Genomic DNA, 24,468 nt, shown 5'->3' on the forward strand with positions numbered 1-24,468 from the left:
CAACTTTGTCATCATTTATTTGTGCCTTGTTCCTTCTGCCATTGAAACAGTATGCTCTTGATCACTAGTGATGTGCATAGGGCATGAGGTTTGTCACTTAGATATTGGATAACTTAGATATTGGATATTGGGTAACTATGTCAGACAAGGAATTCAATCTGAAACACTAATCAGATCATGCTCCATAGAGAATTTCACCTATGCTATAGAAGCTGAAGAGCAAAAAGTCCTCGAAGAAATGCCCTCACCCGGCGCCAGCTTGTCTGGCTAAAGGGGGGGGGGGGCGTTGCGGGCGGGTGGGGTGACATGACGCAGGGGCCTTTGATTGGTGCACCCCAGTGGCACCACCATGCAAGGAGGGGCAGGCTGAGTTGCCTTAAACTCAGCCCCCTTCTCAAACTCAGCTCTCTGGCTCAACGCAGCTAGAGAGAACTACAGCTCCGCCAGAAACGACAAAGGACACCTGCCTGCTGGAGACCGGTGTCGTCACGCACGCTGAGGGCCCCGGCTCTTGAGGCTGCAGTGCGCCCACCCCCCCTTTCTCCTCGGTTCACGACGAGGGACTTTGGCCTGCTGGAGAACGGCTTCGTCCTCATTCCAGCCACCTGGACCCAGCGTGCTTCTGCGCGCCAAAATCTTTGCTTGGTGATATTGTTCGCCTCCCTCCCTCCTTCGCCGGCGCCTTTCCTCTCGCCCGCCTGTCCGTTCGGAGTACTCCTTGTGTACTCGCTCTCCTGCCCGCTCGCCCGCCCGCTCGCTCAGCCCGCCCGCCCGCTCGCTTGCCCGCCCGCTCGCCCTGCCCGCACGCCCGCCCGCTTGCCTGACCGGCCTGCCGGCCGCCAGGCCAGCTCACTGCCTGCCTGCCAGCCTGTCTACCCAGCCACCGGCCTTGCCAGCCTCTTCCTCCTCGCCTTGCCGGCCTCCCTGAGGTGTTGCTCCTGGCGGGAGGCGTCGGCGGGCGGGTGAGCGCGGCGCCGGTGTTTGCCAGTGGCAGCGCTCCAAGCGGCGGTCTGACTGCCCCCCCCACTGGTCAGCCGAGCCCGCCTGTTGGGAGGGGCGCCTGGCTGCTGAGCCGAGTCGGGGCGTGTATATCACAGCCCGATTGGTCGCCTCCCATGGGCTTGGGACGTCTCCCCCCCCCACAAAATTAATTAATTAATTAATTAATTAATTAATTAAATAGGAAGAGCTGCGGCTCAGTGGTAGAGCACATGCTTGGCATGCAGAAGGCCCCAGGTTTAATCCCCAGCGTCTCCAGGTAGGGCTACGAAAGAATCTTGCCTGAAACTTTGGAGATCTGCTGCTACCAGTCAGTGTCAACAATTCTGTGCTAGATGGACCCAGGGTCTGACCCAGTATAAGGCAGCTTCCTATGTTTGTATGAAAAGAAAGCTTTAATTAAATAAATATTAATATTAATAATAATAAAGATTAATTAAATTACGATTATTAAATATTTAATTAATAAAATTGCGTAACAGCGGTCTCCAGCAGGCAGGTGTCCTTCGTCGTTTCTAGCGGAGCTGTAGTTCTCTCTAGCTGCATTGAGCCAGAGAGCTGAGTTTGAGAAGGGGGCTGAGTTGCTGAGTTTAAGGCAACTCAGCCTGCCCCTCTTTGCATGGTGGTGCCACTGGGGTGCACCAATCAAAGGCTCCTGCGTCATGTCACCTGAGTGAGACAGAAGCCTGACTCCTTCCCAGCTGAGGTCGGCAACAGATCTGGCAGCGGCCACATTCACCAGGTGGTCTCCCGCACTGGCCCTCGGCCTATGGCGGGTCCGCTGCTTCAGCACTGCTATCTGTGCTGGGAGTAAAGCCCCAATGGGCACATGCTCCCAGGACACGTGCAGCTTTCATCGTGAATGTTCCCTTGTAGCAGTCAGCACTCTTGCACCTCTTGTCCAATGCTCGGGGAGGGTAGGGTCCCCTTGGAAAAGCCGAGGCAGTAGGAAGCTCTGGATGGCCAATGCCTAGTAAGGTTGGCGCCGATACTCCGGCTTTAAGACACTACCCAACTGGGGGAACGCGTCTTAACTTGGAACACGGTTTATGCTAGGTTCTAGGGCCCCCTAGCATTTTTTCTTTAGGTCAACGTAGACCATCCCTACCTCGTAAGCAACATTTCTCCTCACTAGGCGTTGACAGGTTCAGGAGAGGTTAACAATGCAGTACTGGCAGAAGGGTTTTAGCCTCCCCCCTTTTTTTCCACACCCCGTTAGCTATTCTAGGGATCTCCCTTCTCGAAATGGTGCCCAGGAAATCCTCTAGGGAGTTTATCCTGATTTGTAACCTCTCTTTCCTGAGGGCCAGTCAATTATCACGAGATCCCTGATCATCTCTGCTCAGTGTGTCACACCTCTTCGATGAGGCAGCTGTCTTTGTCTGGGATCCCGGCCACGGGTCCCTGATGGGCATGTGCTACATGGAGTCCAAAGATGGTGGTCAATGTTCTGACCTAACGCAAGTATTGCTTCCCCTTTTCTGTTACTCCGGTGCCCCTTAGCTCACAAAGGCTGAGGGCCTGTCTCCCACAGCAACATTCGGTGAAGCCAATCTGATACCCTTAGGTGTTATTCTCACCTCCCTCAGGACAATTTTCAGGTCCGTTAGGCACAGCTCCAAGTAGTTATACATCAGGCATGGCTTCAACTTAGTAGGGCTTTAATGGCACCTCCTCCCGGAAGTGTGAGCCTCTCCTCAAAGCCGGACTGCGGACTCACATGGTTCTGCCCCCTACCCCAAGGGGTTTCAGATTCTTAGGGCAGGTCCAATCGTGCAGTGGGTAAAGGCCTGTAGAGTGGAGGCTGCCGCCCCCACCAAGCATATTGAGGGATAACCTTATAGCCAAGTCAGTAACCCTCCCCCTTCACTATGACAACATGACCACATTATTCATTCTCCGTCCTCCCAAAATTGGAGGGTCATGTCATGTGTCAGTGTGTTCACGCTCCAGAGTCAGTATTACAACATCTGGTTCTGGGTCCACCATGTGCTGGGTTAGGCAAAACCAATTGTCGATGCCTTGTCATGAAATTAGGTCAACATCTTCTGGGCCTTAGCCCCGTGGGTGCTCCGTTCCCAGATCCCATCCTTGCAGTACTATGGGAGATCGGGATACTGAAGCCAGGCATGCCAGCCTGCATTCCATGGCTCTCCGTACAGGAGCCGCCTGCGACAGAGCAGGGTGTGTGTGCCACGCATTATGCAAAACCTCAGCGATAGGATTCATGGCCCTTATCTATAGATCATTGGCCACAATTTTACGCCTCCTTAAGGAACAACAGACTATTTGGTCCATAAGTCGCAAGCTGGCCATTTAGCCTTCCAGCCCACAAAGGTGGGTTTCACTGACTCCATGTCAGAATTTAGGTTTCGGCGTGCAAGATAGTGTTGGGCACAGATGTTTGCCTGCATTAGTAAATTAACCATCCTCTCTCTCCGGATACCCCTTTCGGGCTCCGGGGGTCATGGCCCTCCATTTGAGCTTTCCAGTAAGACGTTTCCCTGTTCCACATAGCAGCCCTAACGGAATGCAGGGTTGGTCTGGGCTCACAAGGCCGACTTGTCCCGGAGGGCCTTGATTTGCTGCAAGGTACAGGTATGGCCCAAGGTAATCCATTTACATATTTGGTGATCAAACTGATCGGCATGGCAAGGGCACGGCTGTGGCCCACGGGCAAATGCAAGTCAATGGATTATGCTCTGGCGGCACCTTAAGGGTTTTTATGGCATGCCACGGGTCTGAGGAGGGGCCTCTGTTTTTATCACTTCAATGGTTTGTTGTTGACTTAAGGGCAATTGTATAGTTTCCCTTAATGTGCTTATTCCTTAGACCAGCAGACTCGTTGTACGCCGGTATGGGTGCTCTTACATGGGCACGTTTTGATGTCTGGAGCTGCATGAAGAGCTTGTATGTCTTCTTCAGAATTCAGCTTCTGTCACCCTGTCACATTAAGTTCCAGTGGCTCCATAGACGTGGCATACGGTGGGAGTCCCCTCCTCACTCTGTCCCACCAAGTTTGTCAGTCTTCCTCCGCAGGTCCAGGTGCTGCACATTGGTGGGAATGACTTCAGCTGTAAGCCAGACGAGGACCTGATGGAACAGGCCTTGGTTGAGATGCAGGTGGTCCGGCATACCTGGCTGGAAGTAGCCTACTGCAGCCCTCACTGCTCCCATGGATCAATGGGAAGGAATGGAATGACGTTGCCAGTGGCAAGGCACGTTGGAAAGTGCACAGAGAAATGGCTTATTGCCAGGTGAATGAGGTGATGGATGCACCACCCGCCAGGGAATTCTGTGGACATGGAGGGAGCGTTACAGGTAGGACGGTGTCCGCCTGTCTCATTTAGTGAATAACATATGTCTGTCTGATCTGCAAAGGGGCCTGCGGGAAGTTCTTCAGCGCAGATGGGGGGAGTTTCACAAGCTCTAGGCTTGTGACTCCTGTGGCAGCTAGGACGGGCAAAACAGGAAAGTAGGGATGGTGTGCATGCAGAGGCACCTTATGGTGACAGGTGACGCCTGAGGGCCCCCCGAATGGGTTGTGTGGCTCGGCGGGGGGATAAGGGTTGCCTGGGAGACCAACCCTACTCACTCACCCAGGTGTTTCGCGGCACCGGGTTGGGGGTGACACCGGAAGGTCTACCTCCCCCAGAAGGGGCAGTCCGGAGGGATGGCGAAATCACCGCCACCCCTCAGGCTGGGTATGTTTTCGCCGAAGAAGTGCCAGCTAGCCGCTGACACAGTTAGATGCCTGCCCTAGTTACCCCTTTGCAGCTATTTCAATAAATGTGGCCCAATTTTCAACCCAAGCTTGTTGTCTGTGTCTTCTTTAACCCATCTCCGCTCGCAAATGCCCTCACCCGGCGCCAGCTTGTCTGGCTAAAAGGGGGGGGCATTGCGGGCGGGTGAGGTGACATGACGCAGGGGCCTTTGATTGGTGCACCCCAGTGGCACCACCATGCAAGGAGGGGCAGGCTGAGTTGCCTTAAACTCAGCCCCCTTCTCAAACTCAGCTCTCTGGCTCAACGCAGCTCCCTCCCACCCTCCCCTAAGCAGTGTGGGTTTATTACCGGTTGCCCTTTGAGAATCATGTAGGAATTTTTTGGCTCACAGTTCGATTGGCCTATTACTGTGCGTCTTTTTTGCCTACGTCACACTGTTTTGCGGGTCGAGTGTGTCCTGTAAGGGAATATGGTCTTTATCATTGGTCACATTCCAGTTGGCGGCTAGGACGGGCAAAACAGGAAAGTAGGGATGGTGTGCATGCAGAGGCACCTTATGGTGACAGGTGACGCCTGAGGGCCCCCCGAACGGGTTGTGTGGCTCGGCAGGGGGATAAGGGTTGCCTGGGAGACCAAACCTACTCACTCACCCAGGTGTTTCACGGCACCGGGTTGGGGGTGACACCGGAAGGTCTACCTCCCCCAGAAGGGGCAGTCCGGAGGGATGGCGAGATCACCGCCACCCCTCAGGCTGGGTAGGTTTTCGCCCAAGAAGTGCCAGCTAGCCGCTGACACAGTTAGATGCCCGTCCTAGTTACCCTTTGCAGCTATTTCAATAAATGTGGCCCAATTTTCAACCCAAGCTTGTTGTCTGTGTCTTCTTTAACCCATCTCCGCTCGCAAACGTCCTCATCTGCTTAATCTTACACAAATGATAAAAAGTAGAGTGATTGATTAGAGTTACTAGTTCAGGAAAGTGGGCCTTCTCCAGCCAATTTAACCACTCCTAAAGGGAAGGCCAAGGCCAGGACTGAAACTCAGGGAAGGAGTAGAATGGCCAAAGAGTTAATTTTAATAAGGGGATTCAAATTTCAAATTAAGCTGCAGAAATGGTCAGAAACCAAAGGAGAGGTGCTGGAGGTTGACAGTGTCATGTAAAGCATCTGCAAAGTTCCGTGAGTAACCAGTCTCAAGTCACAGGATGAAAGCCTCATGTGGAGAAACCCTCACCCTCCCCATTACTAGTGAAGTGCATGGATGAATTGGTCTTTGGTGTCTTCTGTCTTTTACGAAAAATTATTATTTTAGTTCACATTGCCAGTTTTGCCACAGACAGTTAAATGTTTATTATCATTATTTTAGCAATTTTCAAAAGTTCTAATAGCCCTCTCCAAATGAAAGAGGTGCTTAAATCACTAAAATGCAAACATAGAGAACTAAACACTGCTCAGCTTCTGAAGTTTCATGCTTATTTAAATGGAAATACTAACTTATTCCTTTCATATATAGTTTCATGGTTTGTACAGAAAACTAGTCAAGTATGACATTGTATCATTAGGTATAATGGCAGCATTTAATCAGTGGTGTGGAAGTCAAACATTTTGGGGACACATTAAATTGTTCTGCTAACAGATTTGTGATTGTTTGACAGAAAGCTTTCTCTTGGTGAGAATTCTGTTTACTACACACTAATTTTTCTCAATACTTTTGTCTCAAGAAATTCAACTTTGATTTTCACTAGGACAGAAGAAAGAATTCTACTATATAATAGATCAAACAAGATAGTTCACAACATAGAAAAGCTTACTGGATACTTGTAGCCAAAACTTTACCTTCTGTAACTGTTGCAAGCTTACAGGCAATTCAAAGCATATCCATCATACAGAACTGCCATGTAGAGTAGGAGGAAACATTTGTTTTGGGCTTACCATGTCAGTTAGCCGAAATGCATGGAATCAATTAATCTACTTGCAGCTGAAGAAAAAGCTAACATCTTTCAAAAGGATATATCATGTGTTTCATTCATGATGGTTTAATCCAAAGAAATATCCTTCTCTGATATGGCTTGAAAGAAATATAAATAAATCACAGAGGAAGTCAAAGTCGAGAGTATGCTACTATCTGGAGAAAAAGAATCCTTGGCAGAGGCCCATTCATGTTAGCTGCAGTTGTTTTCACTGATTCTAGTAGGATTGAGGGCTTGTTTCTAGTAAAAAATCAAGTTGTTACGATGAACTAATAGAAAGTGAATATAATCTGGCTCTTCACTATCAGCTAAAAGCTAACAGAAGCATCTGTTGCTCTGGGCTGAGGAATCACAAGTACGAACAACTAGTTCTGGATCAACGTACTTCCTCCCAGCTCCTGCACCATTTATGCAATTAGAAATAACTCCCCTGCGATAACAGCGGTAAGGAAGACCCAGATACGAGACAGGTAGAAGAAAGTACTTCTTCACACAGTGCCTGGTCAAACTATGGAATTCATAACCACAAAAAGTAGCAGTGGTCACCAACTTGGATGGGGCTTAGTCAAATACATAGAGGTTAAGTCTATCAGTGTCTACTCGTCATGGTGGCTATATATTCCCTCTCATGATCAGTTGCTGGGAAACACGAACAGGAGGGTACTATTGTGCTCATGTCCTGCTTGTAGAGTCCCCATATGCATCTGTTTGGCCACTGCAGGAAACAGAATGCTGGACTAGATAGGCATATGGTCTGATCCAGCATGGCTCTTCTTATGTTCCCAGACAGGTGCTCATGTTCACGCTTCAAGATTTGTTGTTGTTCAGTCGTTAAGTCGTGTCCGACTCTTCGTGAACCCATGGACCATAGTACACCAGGCCTTCCTGTCCTCCGCTCTCTCCCGGAGTGTGCTCAGTTTCATATTCATTGCATTGGTGATGCTATCTAGCCATCTCATCCTCTGCCGTCCCCTTCTCCTTTTGCTTTCAATCTTTCCCAGCATCAGGGTCTTTTCCAGGGAGTTTTCTCTTCGCATTAGGTGGCCGAAATATTTGAGCTTCAGTTTCAGTATCTGTCCTTCCAATGAGAAGTCAGGGTTGACTTCCTTTAGGATGGACTGATTTGACCTCCTTGCAGTCCAGGGGACTCGTAACAGTCTTCTCCAGCACCACAGTTCGAAAGCATCAATTCTTCGGCGCTCAGCCTTCCTTATAATCCAGTTCTCACAGCCATACGTTGCTACTGGGAAAACCATAGCTTTGATTATACGAATCTTTGTTGGCAAGGTGATGTCTCTGCTTCTTATTATGCTGTCTAGGTTTGCCATAGCTTTCCTCCCAAGGAGCAAGCGTCTTTTAATTTCATGGCTACAGTCACCATCTGCGGTGATCTTGGAACTCAAGAAAATAAAATCTGTCACTTCTTCCATTTCTTCCCCTTCTATATGCAAGGAAGTGATGGGTCCAGATGCCGTGATCTTAGTTTTTTTAATGTTGAGTTTCAAACCAGCTTTTGCACTCTCCACTTTCACCCTCAATAATGCAACTGTCCTGATTTAAGGTCTTGAGTTGCATGTGGGACCACTATTGTTCACATGCTGATCTCGAAAAGCTTTGAATCAGATTGAATGTCTTTTACAGGTCCACATAAACTAAACGGCACAACTTAATCTCTCCAGATTCTATTCTTTTGTTCTCCAAGCATCCAGAAACTAAGGGCCCAAATAGACTGGATATGTGATCTTTGTGATTCGGGCTCTCTTCACACCTGGCATTTTATCCCACTACAAACTGGTCCTTTCGATTCCAGTTCCTTTCTGGGATTTACACTGGCCCTGTATACAGGCATCTCTCATAGTGCTTCCCTCTGCTCTATACTTTTTCATGGCTGGGCCAAGCTGCATGGAACAATCAGGACAGAAGGGGGCTGCTGGCCCCTTGCCCCCTCCCCTCCACTGATCATTGGTTCCTGTAACATGATTGATGGCTCCACCCATCCCTCCACTCCTCTGCAGCAGGAGGCAAGTCGGAAGCCTTTCTAGTGACTGGGATAGTGGGCTGTCAGAACTGCCCTCTTCCCCCCCCCCACGTGCTGTTGTTGCTCTTCCCCCTTATTCTGGCTTCCCAACGACCCTGTAAGGTGGGCTAGGAGAACTGATAGTGGCTGGCTGGCTTCCCAATCATACAGATGTTTTCACAGGCATGAGTGCAAGTCCATTCAATGGCTGTATGTATGTACATGCCAACCCTGTGCAGATGCCTCCTCCCATATGTGCTTGCCTGGACATTAAGGTCATTCTCAGCAGCCCTTCTCTGTGAGCCCCTGCCAAAGGAAGTGAGGCGGGTGGCTACTAGGAGGAGGGTCTTTTCTGCTGTGGCACCCTGGCTGTGGAATGAACTCCCTAGTGAGGTTTGCCTGGCAACTCTGTTGTATTCCTTCTGGTGCCAGGTGAAGACCTTTTTATTTTCTCAGGCATTTTAGCATTTTAGCTTTCTAGACCTTTAGCTTTGCTGTTTAAAATCTGTATTTTAAATCTCTGCATTGCTTCTAGGTTTTATTCTGGTTGTACTGTTATATTGTGGTTTTAATTTTTTTTATATTTTATATTGTTTTACTGTGTGCTTTTTGGTTTTAATTTTTTGTTGACCGCCCAGAGAGTTTCAGCTATTGGGTGGTATAGAAATGAAATGAATGGATGAATGAGTGAGTGAGTGAGTGAGTGAATGAATAAATGTCTGCTCCACCATCTTCTGTGCTGTCCTAGATGGTTGCCACTCAGAAGACCTTGTGCCAGTGATTGCAGTGGTTTGCTGTAGGTGAGAGGGAGTACTATGAAAGACCACTGCAGCATTGCTGCCTTAGTTAAAACAACTCCACACCCGAAAAGGAAACTATTAAAAATGACCATTCCAAGTGCTGCATGATGGATTTATTCAGGGGAGGAGAAAAGGCACTTTTAATACCCATTGAAATCCTCACTGTCAAGCCTTTCTCCTGCATGGCTGAGAGCAGAGACACCCCCATCCACCCTGGGAGGAAAACAGCCCATCAATCTGGTGAGCAAAAGGGAGAAGAAGCAGTCAGTGAAGTCAATGGGAGGGGGAGATTCAAAGTACATGCATTGAAGGGTATGGGAGACCTTAAGACTGCTACTCTAAGTAGACTTACAGTGCACTCCTATGCATGCCTACTCAGAAGGAAGCCACACAGATTTCAATGGCACTTACTCCCAGGAAAGGAAAGGGTGAGGAGTATTTATGAAGCCACAGCCTGAGTTCCACTTCACAGTGCAATCTACAAGTCAGTTCAGTAAAACTCCATCTTTTAATGTAGATTTTCTTCTTGTTACAGTTAGAACTGACACTGGCCTCTACACAGTTTGAGGACTGTAGCAGTAAAGCAGAAGGTTTGTGGAGAAAGAGAAGATGTCCCTGTACCCTTTAAAAAACAAGTACAGCCTTACGGCCAATGAGTTTACTCAGAAGTAAGCATTGCTGTGTTCAGGGGCATCTCAGAGAAGCATTTGGGATGGTTAACCTGTGAGGCTTTGGCAAGGCACTTTGCAGATAAAATTGATCAGATTAGGTGTGTTACTCTGCACACTGTGGATACAGTTAGTGAGCAGGAGGCGGCCTGTGGCAAACCGGTTTTGTGGGATCCGTTCCAGCTTCTTCCTCCTGATGAAGTGGACAAGGTGCTTTCATCTGTAAGGCCGACCACCTGCTTACTTGATCCTTGCCCATCTTGGCTCATTATGAGCTGCAGAGAGAGACTGGGTGAGGGGATCAAGGCGGTGGTGAACGCCTCCCTTGAGGAGGGAGTGGTGCCATCAGCCCTCAAGGAGGCAGTGATAAGACCGCTCTTAAAGAAGCCCTCCTTGGATCCTCAAGTTCTGAACAACTTTCGCCCAGTCTCAAATCTGCCATTTTTGGGCAAGGTGATTGAGCGGGTGGTGGCGGTGCAGTTGAAGGCACACTTGGAAGAAACTGATTATCTAGACCCATTTCAGTCGGGCTTCAGGCCTGGGCATGGGACAGAAACGGCCTTGGTCGCCTTGGTGGATGATATGAGGAGGGCTCTGGATAGGGGTGAATGCTCCTTCCTTGTTCTCCTCGACCTCTCAGCGGCTTTTGATACCGTTAACCACGGTATCCTCCTGGACCGCCTGGAGGGGTTGGGCATTGGAGACACTGTATTGCGGTGGTTCCGGTCCTTCCTCTCCGGCAGGTACCAGAGGGTAGCACTGGGAGAGGAGGTTTCGGACCCGTGGCCACTTACTTGTGGGGTGCCACAGGGTTACATCCTCTCCCCGATGCTATTTAACATCTATGTGAAGCCACTGGAGGCTATCATCAGGAGGTTTGGGGTGCAGTGTCATCAATATGCGGATGACACGCAGCTCTACCTCTCATTCAAATCTTCACCAAGGTTGGCCGTAGAATCCCTGTCCAAATGTCTGGAGACGGTGAGTGGCTGGATGGGGAGGAATAAGCTGAAGCTGAACCCTGACAAGACCGAGGTACTTTTGGTGGGAGACAAGAGGAGGCTGGGGGATGTTGACCTGGTGTTGAATGGGGTACGGCTACCCTTGAAAGACCAGGTCCGCAGCCTGGGGGTCATTTTGGACTCCCAGCTGTCCATGGAGGCTCAGGTGTCAGCTGTGAGCCGGACAGCGCTGTATCAACTCCATCTGATACAGCGGCTGCGCCCCTTCCTTCCCGACCATCTGCTCCCATCGGTAGTACATGCCCTGGTCTCCTCTCATTTAGACTACTGTAATGCACTCAACGTGGGGTTACCCTTGAAGACGGTTTGGAAGCTGCAGCTGGTACAGAATGCGGCGGCTCGCCTGATTAAAGTGATTAAATGTGATCTCGGCCGCTGGCGAGATCACATCACTCCAGTGCTGAAGGAGTTGCACTGGTTACCAGTTGTTTTCCGGGCCAAATTCAAGGTGTTGGTTTTGACCTTTAAAACCCTATATGGTTCCGGCCCAGCCTATCTTAAGGAGCGCCTCCAGCAACACCAGACAGGCCGCTTAACAAGATCAGCCTCAAATGGCCTTCTCTCTGTCCCATCAGCCAGGACAGCTAGACTGGTGGGGACGAGGGAGAGGGCCTTCTCTGTGGTGGCCCCCACTCTGTGGAACTCCCTCCCTAGGGAACTCCGTCATGCCCCCTCTTTAATGAGCTTCTGTCGTGCATTAAAAACGTGGTTGTTCAGGCAGGCATTTGGGGTGGGTTAGGGTATTTTTTAAAAAAAATTTATGGTAAAATTTTATTGTTTTAAATTGTTTTATGGTGGGTTGTACATCGCCCAGAGTGGCTGGGTGACCAGTCAGATGGGCGATTAATTAATTTAATAAATAAATAAATAAATAAATTAACCACTTTACAGGTCAAGCGACCATAGTAGAATGGGGGAGAGGCAGAAATGGTCACTGAAAGCACGGTCAGTGCCTGCCCTCACCTTCCCACCGATTTTTTGTCATGACCCTGTTACTCAACACTGCCCAGCAACACCCCTTACCAGACACACCCACACAAAGCGGGACAAAGCGCTAAAGGGGAAATGCACAGGGGGGAATGGTGATTTCAGTTGCAAGCACAGAAAATGCCGGGTTTTCTGCTTTCTCAGATGACATGGGAAGAGGGAGGGAAGCTGTGAGATAGCAGGAGAAGAGCAGCGTCTTTGTTTAAAGCTCCTGGGAAAACCAGTGATTAATGAAGAACCATCATGCTAAAAAAAAAAACAAGGTGTGAAGGTGGCCTAGATCTCCAGCTTTCTTTGTCTCTGCTTAAAAGCCACTGTGAGGAGGCCTGATTTGGCAGCAGAGGTGAGTTCAACCCTTTCCCCTGTCCCATTTAAAAAAATGAAATTGCCCTCTTCCCCAACTACTATTAGCCATTGGGGTACAATATAGGTACCTGTCTTTGTTACTCTCCACAGCTAATATCAGCTTTGAAGAAGATATTTAAATCAGAAAAATGACGCTGGGGTGGGTGGAAGAATAACCCCCTCAGTGTCATAATCTTGATCCAACTCCCAGTCAGAGATGTCTCGTTTCATATGTGTTTGGCTGCTAAAGCTGATTTATGCAGTGTCCCATGTCGCCCAGCATCTCATTAAAAATGTTTTTTACCAGTCAGTTTGGCCCTTTCTTTGTGTTGTTACCATGCTAACATGGCATCTTTCTCAGGATTGATTGCTGGCATGCTAACAGTGCACACAAAGAAGATGAGTAAAAAAGGCATTTTAAACAAAATATCTGGCCAAGTATGCCCCTTAATGGATGAGAGTTTTGCCTGTGTCCTGCTTTGCATATAAACCAGCTGTTTCATCTGGCTGTACAAGAATGCCATCCATTTTCTTTTCCTTAAGAAACACCCTTTCTTAAAAAAATAAATCCACTTTGTAAAGTTCAAACGTCTGCAAAATTATGGGAAAAAACAAGGATATCTTTACATACTCTGTGTCTTCAGAGGCAACACAATTATACTTCTCTGATCCATGTAAATTCCCCAAAGTATCTGATACTGGCTTCTCTTTTCCAGCTATTAAAAACTATTTACCTGTTCATCTATTTTGTTCAAAGCTTCATAGAACAACAAAATGTGTTAGATACTTAAATATGCTTAGTATCCAATGGACAGCATTCAGTGGTACTGTACTTGTCATAGTAGACCTGGCTGCTAGTGGAATGGGAAGCTAGTGCTAAACTAGCCCAAAATAGCATTTCCAGAATGGAACAAGTCAGCAGAGCTTCTGGAAGGGAGCTCCACTGACCTGTCCCATTCTGAAAAGATAGTATGAGCTAGTTTCCAGGACTGCTGTAGCAAGCACTAGCTTCCTGTTGCGCTAGCAGCCATTGCTGATAACTCAACTGGATACTGCCCCTTATATGGAAATACATCAACTATTAGTTCAGATGCTAATTGCTTTTTAATAACAGCTGTGAACATAATATCTATTCTGTGCATTCCTTTAAACATTTATTTGCTACAGAATTAAACCTAACACAGGACCGGACAAGGCAAAGAAGGTGGCATAAATTCTCTACGGTTAGCTTATCAGAGAGAAAGGCCTACCTTTGAAGAAGCAGTCTTTGCTGTGAATAATGTAGATTTTCTTCCTTTGCAAGCATGAAGCTCGATGGAGTTCACAGTGATTTTCATAGAATTTGCCATCAGATCCACATACCGGCATGTAACTGGGCTTGCAATCATCTATGCATCTACATTCGGGCTTATCAGTCTCCTTATTCACAACACACTGACTTCCCCGACCACAATACTTCTTTTCACATGATGCATGGAGGCCATCTTGCCCATAAAGCACTGGAAAAGCAGGGAAAAAAATCTATCGGTATTGAGAACAACTCCAAGCCAAGCAACAGAAGTGAGATTCTGTTTTGTTGCAACATACTTTTATATCCAACCAGCTTTTGCAAGGCTACGTCAGGCAAATATCAAATGGACTGTAGTCCTTTTCACACAATGCTCCCCATGAACACATGGAGGGGTGGACGGCTGCAACCATATGCCTCCATCTCCAGCCCCTGACCCCCATGCATTCAGTGGAAGGCCTGAACAGGGACCCTATGTGCTCACAGAGAACCTGTGGTAGTTCATCATCATACATAAGCTAATAATATAGTATCTTTAAAAGAGGTGGTAATCAGGCCACTCCTGGAAAAGCCCAACCTGGACCCTGACGATGTTAACAACTATAGGCTGGTGGCCAACATCCCCTTCCTGGGCAAGGTGCTTGAGCGGGTGTTTGTGGGACAACTCCAGGCACTCTTGAATTAAATGGATTATCTAGAGCCATTTCCATCAGGCTTCAGGCCTGGTTTTGGAATGGAAACTGGCTTGGTCGCCCTGTGGGGATGACCTTTGCTGGGAGAGGGACAGGGGGAGTATGACCCTGTTGATTCTCCTGGACCTTGCAGCGGCTTTCAATACCATCGACCATGGTATCCTTCTGGATAGGTTGTCTGGGTTGGGAGTTGGAGGCACTGCACTGCAGTGGTTCCACTCCTACTTGGATGGCCAATTCCATAAGGCTGCACTGGGGGATTATTGCTCTCTGCCTTGGCAATTTTGCCATGGGGTTCCACAGGCTGTCCTTTATCCCCTATGCTGTTTAACATCTACATGAAACTGCTGGGGGAGGTTACCCAGAGGTGTGGGCTGAGATGCCATCAATATGTGGATGACACCCAGCGCTAACTCTTCTTTTCATCAAACCCAGGTGAGGCAGTGGCTGCTCTGAATCAGTGCCTGGGCACGGTAATGGACTGAATGAGGGCCAATAAACTGGAACTCAATTCGGACAAGATGGAGGTACTGTTACTGGGTGTCCAGCTAGATGATGTTCAACCTGTTCTGGAGGGAGTTGCACTTCCCCTAACGGATCAGGTTTGTAGCTTGGTGGTATTCTTGGACCCAGAACTGTCACTTGAGGCACAGTTGAACTCAGTGGCATGGAACGCTTTTTATCAGTTTAGGCTGATATACCAACTACACCTTTATCTGAACAGAGATAGCCTAACTACAGTTATCCATGCTCTGATAACAACTCATCTGGATTACTACAATGCATTATATGTGGGGTTGCCTTTGAAAATGGTCCGGAAACTTCAGCTGGTCCAAAATAGGTCAGCAACATTGTTAACAGGGACTGACCAATGAGCTCATATTATGCCAGTACTTTTCCAGCTGCACTGGCTGCCAGTCCATTCCTGGGCCGGATTCAAAGTGCTGTTATTAACATTCAAAGCCCTTAACGGCTTGGGGGCAGGTTATCTGAAGGATTGCCTCCTCCTATATGTGCATGCCTGGACCCTAAAAGCATCTTCAGGGGTCCTTCTCCAGGAGCCCATGCCAAAGGCAGAGAGGCAGGTTGCTACCAGGAAGAGGGCCTTTTCTGCTGTGGCCCCCTGGCTGTGGAATGAGCTCCCTAGAGAGGTTTGCCTGGTGCCTATGTTGTACTCCTTCTGGAGCCAGGTGAAGGCCTTTTTATTCTCCCAGTATTTTAGCATTTTAGCTTCCTCATCTTTTAGCTCTGGTGTTTAAATCTGTATTTTAAATCTCTGTATTGCTGCTAGATTTTATTCTGGTTGTCCGGTTATATTGTGGCTTTAAGCTTTCATATTTTATATTGTTTTATGCCGCACTCTGTGGTTTTAATTTTTGTGAACCGCCCAGAGAGCTTCGGCTATTGGGGGATATAGAAATGAAATGAATGAATGATTGAATAAATGAATGAAATCTTCCAGACCTGTTACTTATACACATATCATGTCTTTGGTTGGGACCTATATCTTATTTCCTGATTTATTTATTTTTTAAAAATCCACATACATAGACCACATTTCTAACAGGTCAGTTGTCTTTTCACTTGCCAGACCTGTCTTTGCATTGGATGTTAGCTCCTACTTTAATAGTCCCCACTGTGGCAACACTCACTGAACTTGACAGGGATGGGTGACAATTTCTTTTCAGTTCATTTTTTATAAGAATTTTCTTAGAAATGTCTTAATATTGGGGATGGAAAGACCTAGAGATTTTAATAATTTGAATGCAGGAGAAAGTGAAATGGACAGATCCATCCATGCCTGCTTGTTGACAGTGTAAACCCAGCAACCTGGCTCCTTTCATATTCCCACTCCAGTTTGTTTAACTAGAGGTAATTAGCATAATCAATAATTAAAATATCAGCCTATGGAGTTTTAAGGCTGCAATGCTAGCATATTGACTAGAGGTTAAACTTCATTGAACTTACTTCTGGGATTTCTAAAGAAACATGCTTAAGAATGTGTTGCAAGTTCTTTCTAAAAGGAGCAGACCACAATTCCTGCTTAAAATGGCTAATACATGTGATAATGTGATAAACTGCAACCGGAATGAAACAATTACAGCATATTGACCATGTTATTTTAATAGGGCTATTTTCATATTCTCAGCACAGGGAACTTGATTTCGATAGGATAGGAAACCTCTTCTGTAAAGTGAAAAGATTAAAGTGTTCTGAACTGAATAAAAGTAGAGTGACAAAATTAGATGAGGTCATATTTGAGTCTTTAAGGTAATCAAGACTAATTAGTAAGAACTCCAGTGACAATGGGTATACTTTGGAAACCCTGCAAAGTGGGAACATAGGGGGTGTATTGTTACATGAGTTCTCATGTAAAATAAAAGATTAGACTGGATACAGACAGTAGTTTCAAGAGAGTTGAAACTGGTATGAGAGTAGGGATGTGTGAAAGGTACTTACCTTTCCGCGGATTATGCTGATGCTGGGTGGGAGGCGTTCTGTCCCTCCCCCCGGAATCCTGGCCAGGGGGGGAGGCGCTCCGTTCCTCCCCCCAAAAATCCTGGCCGGCCAGCTCCGCTCCGCAGGGATTCTGCGGAGCCACCGGCTGGCACCACCAGCAGCTGGACATCTGGCCGCTGGCTGGCAGGGACGCAAAAGGCGGCGGCTGTAGCCGCCGCCATTTGCGTCCCTGCAGTAGCCGTGATAGGCTACATAAATGTTTATGTAGCCTATCACGGCTGATTAAAAAAAACAACGCGCGTACACAAATGGCGGCGCCCATGGGCGCCGCTATTTGCGTTCCTTATTTTGGCATGTCTTAGTCTACGTAAACATTTACGTAGACTAAGACGGCAAAAATAAGAGGAACACAAATAGCGTAGCATCTACACAATTTGCGTTCCCCTTATTTTTGCCAACTTAGTCTACGTAACTGTTTACATAGACTAAGACGTGCCAAAATAAGGAATGCAAATGGCGGTGCCCATGGGCGCTGCCATTTGCGTACGTGCGTTTTTGTTTTTTTTTAATCAGCCGTGATAGGCTACGTAAACATTTACATAGCCTATCACGGTTTTTTTTTAAATCTAGCCGTGATAGGCTACGTAAATCTTTACATAGCCTATCACATTTTTGTTTTTGTTTTAACCTGGAAATGGCGGCGGCGGTGGCAGCCGGTCAGAAGACTGGCCACCGCAGCCGCTGCCGCCACACCACCGCTGGAGCCGCCACTGGAGCCACCACCACCAGGGAGATCCAGGGTGGCGGGGGGCTGTTCCGCCACTGATTTCGGGGGGCTGAATGTGCTGGCATTCGGCCTCCCCGAGATCCGTGGCGGAACTTTCGTACATCCCTATATGAGAGCCATGGTGTACTCACTAATGTCTTTTGGACCCCTTTCTTCTCAGGTCAAATAGTTTTCGCAGGTTTTCTGAAGCACTGCTGCAACCACATGCAAAGCCTATTTGACTACTGGAAATGATAGTTGAATGAAAGACATTCAGTAGCTCAGTGATGTAGCTCTACAATACCATCCTATAATACCATCGTATGTTCTCTGAAAAAGGATTTCATTTGTCTCCAACCTTTTTGACCAGGAGATATTGACCAAGGCCCCATCTACATGGAGACGCTTTCCAATGCAATTCCATTTAAAAGTGGATTTTTAAGAAACTGAGTTAGCTCCTTCTGTGGCACATGGGGCCAGTAAAATGGTGTATACACTGACAAAAATGGCACCTGAAATCACTTTAGTTTGGGGTTGGGTGAGCAGGGCCCTGTGAGTAGAACGGAATGTCACTGTTGTGGGTGAGGTGCAGCAAATGAGTGGAGGCTTGCTCCTGGCCCCTCTCTCTGCTCCGGTGCTCAGTGAAGTGCTATTGAAGGCAATGAGTTACTTCCAAGTAGACATGTTTAGCCCACTCATCTCCTTGTGTCCACCCTTTCATGACGGCAACTTTCCCTTCTGCTAATCAGTGCTACTCCTCCCCAGGCTTCACCAAAGCCAGTTGAGGTCACACACATTCCAAAACCACACTGAAGCTGCCGCAATGGGAAAATCCATCACAAAACGAGTTTGCAAAAAAGCTGGTTTTATGGCATTAAAACACACGCTTGCTGCAAAAAGGGGCATAGTTCATGTACCACAATCATTGGAGAGCCACAGTAGAGTTGGAATAAATTCCCTGTGTAGATAGGGCCCAAGTATAAACAAGTAATAACACACATATACATACATCTCTCTCTCTCTCTCTCTCTCTCTCTCTCTATATATATATATATATATATATATATATATACACACATATATACATACATACACACACACACACACACACACACACACATATACATGCAAGTTCTGAGCTTCATATTTTTACTGGATGGCACATTTCATTCTTGTACCTTTCAAGTATGCACACAATAAGACTAGGTGACATAGAAAACTAGTAGTGTAATTTTTAGTCCCCAATAATGAGGCACCTGATGTTTCAGGGAATTCAAGGCTTACAGCTCGTAGCAAAATGGATACATAAAAAGATTTCCCAAATAAAGTTCTGTGCAAAAATGAATAACTAGCATTATTCTCCATTATCCAAATTTCTCAAAACTAGATTACTGCACACCATTAATTGTAATAAGCACAACATAGAGCATTACAAAAGGAAGTTGCAAAAGAAATAATCAAAACAGAAAAGTTAATTTGCAATTTACTGCAGGCTTTAATCCCGGTGTTGCTGCTGCTGCTTTATCTTTTTTTCTGCTTTTACAATATAGCACAAAACTCTTCCATGTGGAAGGTAGAGACTCCAAACCTCCTGAAGACCAAATTGAGTTAAAATATGAAACTACACTATTGGTCAATAGCTTCACATGTAAAAATTGAAAATACCCCCCTTTTTTTCCACAGCTGTAGTTAAACCTTTATTGTCATCACTGTAAAGTCAAAGGAAAAGAATCTGTTATTGGAGGATTAACTGCTTTGTTCAATAACTCATTAAAATTCCACCAACCTTGGCAGGCTGAGAAATACTGACATTTTTCTTGAATCATAATAAACTAGAAGGTCAAAATGTCTCCAAGCGGCACAAAAATTACAATTCCTAAGTGGCGTATGTGAGTATCCTTTATTCACTTCACTAATTGTTCAGTGTGCCCCTCCAGCAATATCCATGGGAATGCTAATAGCATAACCTATGACTGCCAAGGTCACTTACAATTACAGTATACTGTACATTTGTCAGAACACATTGTCCCAGTGCTGAAGCATAGAAGCCTCGAAGAAGGAAAAATCTGCACAGCTATATTCACCTGATCTTTTGTTACATGAGAAAAGATATTCTTGAGCTTTCTTCTGGCAATTAAGGATGTTTTATAAGGAGTTACTGTATGTACTGAATCCCATTTCTGGTCTGACTGTAGATTTGGGATGCCTTCCCCCATCTCCCCTCTTTGTGGCTATTTGCCTCCTCTCTTTAGTGGCCCACCCCAGAGTATTCCCTAAAGACTAGGGCTGTGCAAAATCCTCTCCCCCCGCCACTAGACGTTTGTACAGGAAAAGAAAATGAGGGGTGGGATTTGGGGATATTCAGTGGTGCAGGTAAATATTCTCTCTTTCGAGGTGGCAGGGGTTGTATTATGACAAAGTCTTCTATAAGGTGGTCTGAAGGGTGGCATTTTTCTTTATTTTCTTTTAAAAAACTTTTAAAGAAGCTGCTGCTCCATGGGAGACGACCCAGCAGCACAGCTGTTGCATGCTTGGGAAATGGGGAAACGTTCCTGCTAATGCCTCTGGGAATAACACTACATGGTAAATTAGAATATGGAACTACCATATCAGTCAATAGGTTCAATGAGGTAGGAGCAACCGCCATTTTTTTGTACAATGTCCCTTGTAACAAATCATGTAGCATCGAGTCCAACCCCCATCATCATGGGGGTTGGACTCGATGGCCTTGTAGGCCCCTTCCAACCCTACTATTCTATGATTCCCAGAGCCATTACTGGCCCCATTTTGCAAGCATGTGGCAGCCATGGTGCCAGGCACTCTACCACTGAGCCAACTAAAAGAAAAATCAGAGAAAATAAACTTAAAAGATACTAAAACTGCCAGCCCTTGGGCCACCTTATAAAATACTTTGTAAGTAATACAACACACACACACTGTCAGGGTTGCCTCTGAGCACAGGGAGTGGCAGAGTAGTTCAGATTCTGAAGAAGAACTGCAAGATGTGGGGGAGAAAGTTTCCTAGGCTTGTACAGAGATGTATAGGCAGACTCCTCCAGCTTCAAAGGCACAGCTGGATAGAGAGGACCCCTCTTCACACACCCCTGTGAGAGATGGCGAACAGGGAGAGGTGGGGCTTGGAGAACTTGAATTCTTAGATGACAGACGCAGACGCAGAGCCAAGAGAGAGATGGCAGGGGCGGAGCTTAGGCGGTCTGCCCAATTGGCCTGGCATGAACAGCTGCGCTTAGAGGCCTCATGAGAGAGAGGGAGATCTCCCCCCTACCCCTTAAGTTAAGATAGTGAGCCTGCCTTTTCTTCAAACGGTGGGCAGCTTTCGTAGCTTTCTTTTGAACTCCCTGAAGGCATTTCCTTTGTAGACTGTGAGTCACTGACAATTTGCATCTGTATGACCCACTGAAGTAATTGGATTAACAGCCGTGGATTGAAGCCTCTTGTCTGTGTTTTGATTTGGCCTTTGAAGTTCAGCAGGGGCAAAAGGAATACACACACACACACACACACGCACGCGAAGGGGCCATAGCTCAGTGGTAGAGAACATGCATTGCAGGCAGAAAGTCCCAAGTTTAATTCCTAGCATCTCCAGGTAGAGTGGAAAAGACTCCTACATGAAAACCTGGAGAACCACTGCCAGTCAGTGTTGATAATACTGGGCTAGAAGGACCAATGATCTGACTAAGTATAAGGCAGCTTCCTATGTTCCTGTGTCATCAGTGTGCACCTGGAAGTCCTTAACATCTGGTAAATGCAACTAGATATCTGTTGGGTTTGCTGAAATCTCTGTCTGTCTTTCTGTCACACACATGCACACACACACACACACACACACACACACATATGCCAGTTAAGTCAAGATTTCAGCATCAACTTCACTTCTTCTTCTTTACACACACAAATAGCCACCCCATTTCCCAATCTTTGGGAGAGGTCTTGTCCCCCTGGAGACTCTGTGAAGGCATACAAAAATGTTCACAGGAATATCTTTTCATAACCTTACTAAGCACCTGTTCCATTATCCCAACAAAATGCCTTGCAAAGGGCAGCTGCAGTTGTAGGGGATGAGAAGAGGGATGGAGAAGCAAACTTCTTCACATCTGCTACACCCAGCTGGGTGCCTAGCATGAGGCTGCTTAGAACAAAAATGTTTATTTTCTCCAGTGGAGAAATAACTCATAGCAATCTCATGCTCACAGTACACCTCCCCCCCATCAAAACAAGATATAACATATCATTCAGACAATGTTTTCTTTTTCACTCTCCTCCATACTAACTCTGCCATGCTCTTTTGGACAGGTTCCTCTTTTACTTATAATACTCTTTAAAGTGTCTTTGCTGGTGCACTGTTGTAGTAGTTGTTGTTGTTTAAAATCAACTGTTGCTGAGACTGTGCTGAGGAGCAGCCTGTTTGCTTTGGACATTGTGCCCTATTTCAGGCTGTGGTTGCTAGGAAATGGGATAGGACAGGATCCCTGGGGCATAGGAAATAGGAATGGTTGAGGCCTAGTAGCCAGTCATGAGCTACATTTCATCAGAGGCATTGCAAGCCTAGGGTTTCACATCCCCACCTGCAGTGGTTGCTTTGGGGGCAATAAGGGCCCAACTGCTCACAGCAGTAGGCCCTAATAGCTGGTGGCCATTTTGAGGTGCCACTGACCATTTGGTCTAGCCAGCCTTCAGCCCTGTTGATGATTTCCTTTCATTGGTCAACTTCCCTGCCAGCTCTTTCGGGCAGTGCCATAGAACAAGCTTTGACCATGTTGACACAGGAGAACCAGGCTCTTTGCAATCAGATCAACCACCTAATGGGCGCTGTTCAAGCGTTACAAGCGGCCACTCAATCCTCTCCACCCTGATCCCTCCCCATCGGAAATGCCCAGTGGCTCTGCCAGAGAAGTTTGTTGGAAACAAAGGACTGTTTCAAATTTTCTGTGCCTATTCGTAACTGTGTATGTGCCTCCGGCCAGAGGATTTCCAAATGGACCAGATTCGTGTGGGGTCTATCATTAACCTGCTTTCAGGCGTGGCAGCTAAATGGGCCTCAGCGCTTCTCCTCGCTAATGACCCCCTGCTGGCTGACTACCAGGGCTTAATGAATGCCAATGGGTGGGGGTTGGCAACCCCCTTTGTGCGGAGATGGCAACCCAGGATATCCGCCACCTCAAGCAAGGAAAGGACTCTGTTTCAGGTTATGTGACCAGTTTTCGCTTGCTGATGCAGGATTTACAGTGGAATGATGCGGCTCTGGTGGCCCAATTTTTGGACGGCTTGAATGATAAGATCTTAGATGAGTTAGCACAGGCAACATGCCCACCAATGCTGGCTGAGCTCATCCAGTCATGCCTGCAGATTGACAGTCGGCTGGAAGGGCACCAACAAGCCAAGAAAAGCTCTGTTAGCCAAGATTTTCTTCCTCCCATTCCCCCATGGCCACTGCCCCCTCCCCACTGCAGCCCTGTTGTAGGAAGGAGGAGACTACTATGCAACTGGGAGCAACTCGATCCATGCTGTCGCCGGAAAAACTGGAACAGTGGCACGCTGAACGTCAGTGGTTCAGGTGTGGAAAGAAAGGCCACTTTGCCAGATTCTGCCAGTCCCGACCAACAGCCCCACCTCCCTCACCACCTCCTGCACCCCAAGCCTGGCTAGGCCACTCCCCAAGTCTGTTGGGAGTCTCCAGTGAGGAGGGACCATCCACAAGCAGGGTACGCCTCCCGCACCTCTCTCCCTTATTCCATCTGTTGCTTCCTGTGCACCTCCATTCTCCCCAGTGGGGGGGATGACATGTCATGGTGCTGATGGACTCTGGGGCTACTACCAGTTTTATGGATGAAACGTTTGCTCAGCAACGCAACATCTCTGCTCTGCTGCTGCCCGCCTGAAAGTAGAGACCATCAACGAGCATCCTCTCTTACCTGGAGCAGTCACTTGGATTACAACTCCAGTCACCTTAAGTTCCCAGGGGCACATCAAACAAATCCAATTTCACCTGCCCCAAGTACCCAACTGTGCTAGGCATGTCCTGGCTCTCAAAGCATAATCCTCAGATCTCGTGGAAACTTCATCAAGTGCAGTTCTCATCCCCATACTGTCAACAAAATTGTTTCCCAGGCACCGGAGCAGCCACGGCTCAGGCGTTAACCCCTTCCTCTCCTTCCTCTTCATCTGTACTCCGGTGACCCTACCCAGTAAATATGCGGCTTTCTGGGATGTTTTTGACAAAAAAGAAGCTGACTGACTCCCCCCCCCCCCGGCCCTAGTATTGCACCACTTACCTGATCCCAGGAGCTACCATCCCAGCCAGACGGCTGTACTCTATGTCAGAGCTGGAACTTTGAGCTCTACGGGAGTTTTTGGACACTAACGTGCAGCGGGGTTTCATTCACCCCTCCACCTCCCCTGCAAGCGCTCCAACTCTCTTTGTGAAGAAGAAATCAGGAGAGCTCTGGCCTGTGCATGACTACAGGGACCTCAATGCCATTACCATCTGTGACAAATACCCCCTCCCTCTCAACCCTGAGGTGCTGGAGAGCCTGGGTCAAGCCAAGATTTTCACTAAATTGGACCTGCGTGGCACCTATAATCTGATTCATATGCAGGAGGGGGATGAGTGGAAGACAAGTTTCAGTTGCAGGTACAGATCGTATGAATGCCTTTTGGCTTGGCCTTTGCCCCATCTATGTTTTCGTGTTTTATGAATGACATCTTCCGGGAT

General features: G+C 47.3%; 1 protein-coding gene across 1 annotated transcript in view; it reads right to left on the reverse strand.

The window, feature by feature from the left end:
• The window catches only part of FSTL4 (follistatin like 4), a 662,050-nt gene that overhangs the window by 431,190 nt on the left and 206,392 nt on the right, over nucleotides 1-24,468 (reverse strand). Inside the window, exon 3 of the mRNA XM_084838897.1 lies at nucleotides 13,780-14,028. Coding sequence (XP_084695023.1) covers nucleotides 13,780-14,028 — 249 coding nt within the window. The remainder of the gene's footprint in view (nucleotides 1-13,779; nucleotides 14,029-24,468) is intronic.

This window comes from Heloderma suspectum, chromosome 2 (assembly GCF_057233095.1).
Source record: "Heloderma suspectum isolate Gila_16-S chromosome 2, 16-S_ref, whole genome shotgun sequence".
Classification (NCBI taxonomy): Eukaryota; Metazoa; Chordata; class Lepidosauria; order Squamata; family Helodermatidae; genus Heloderma; species Heloderma suspectum.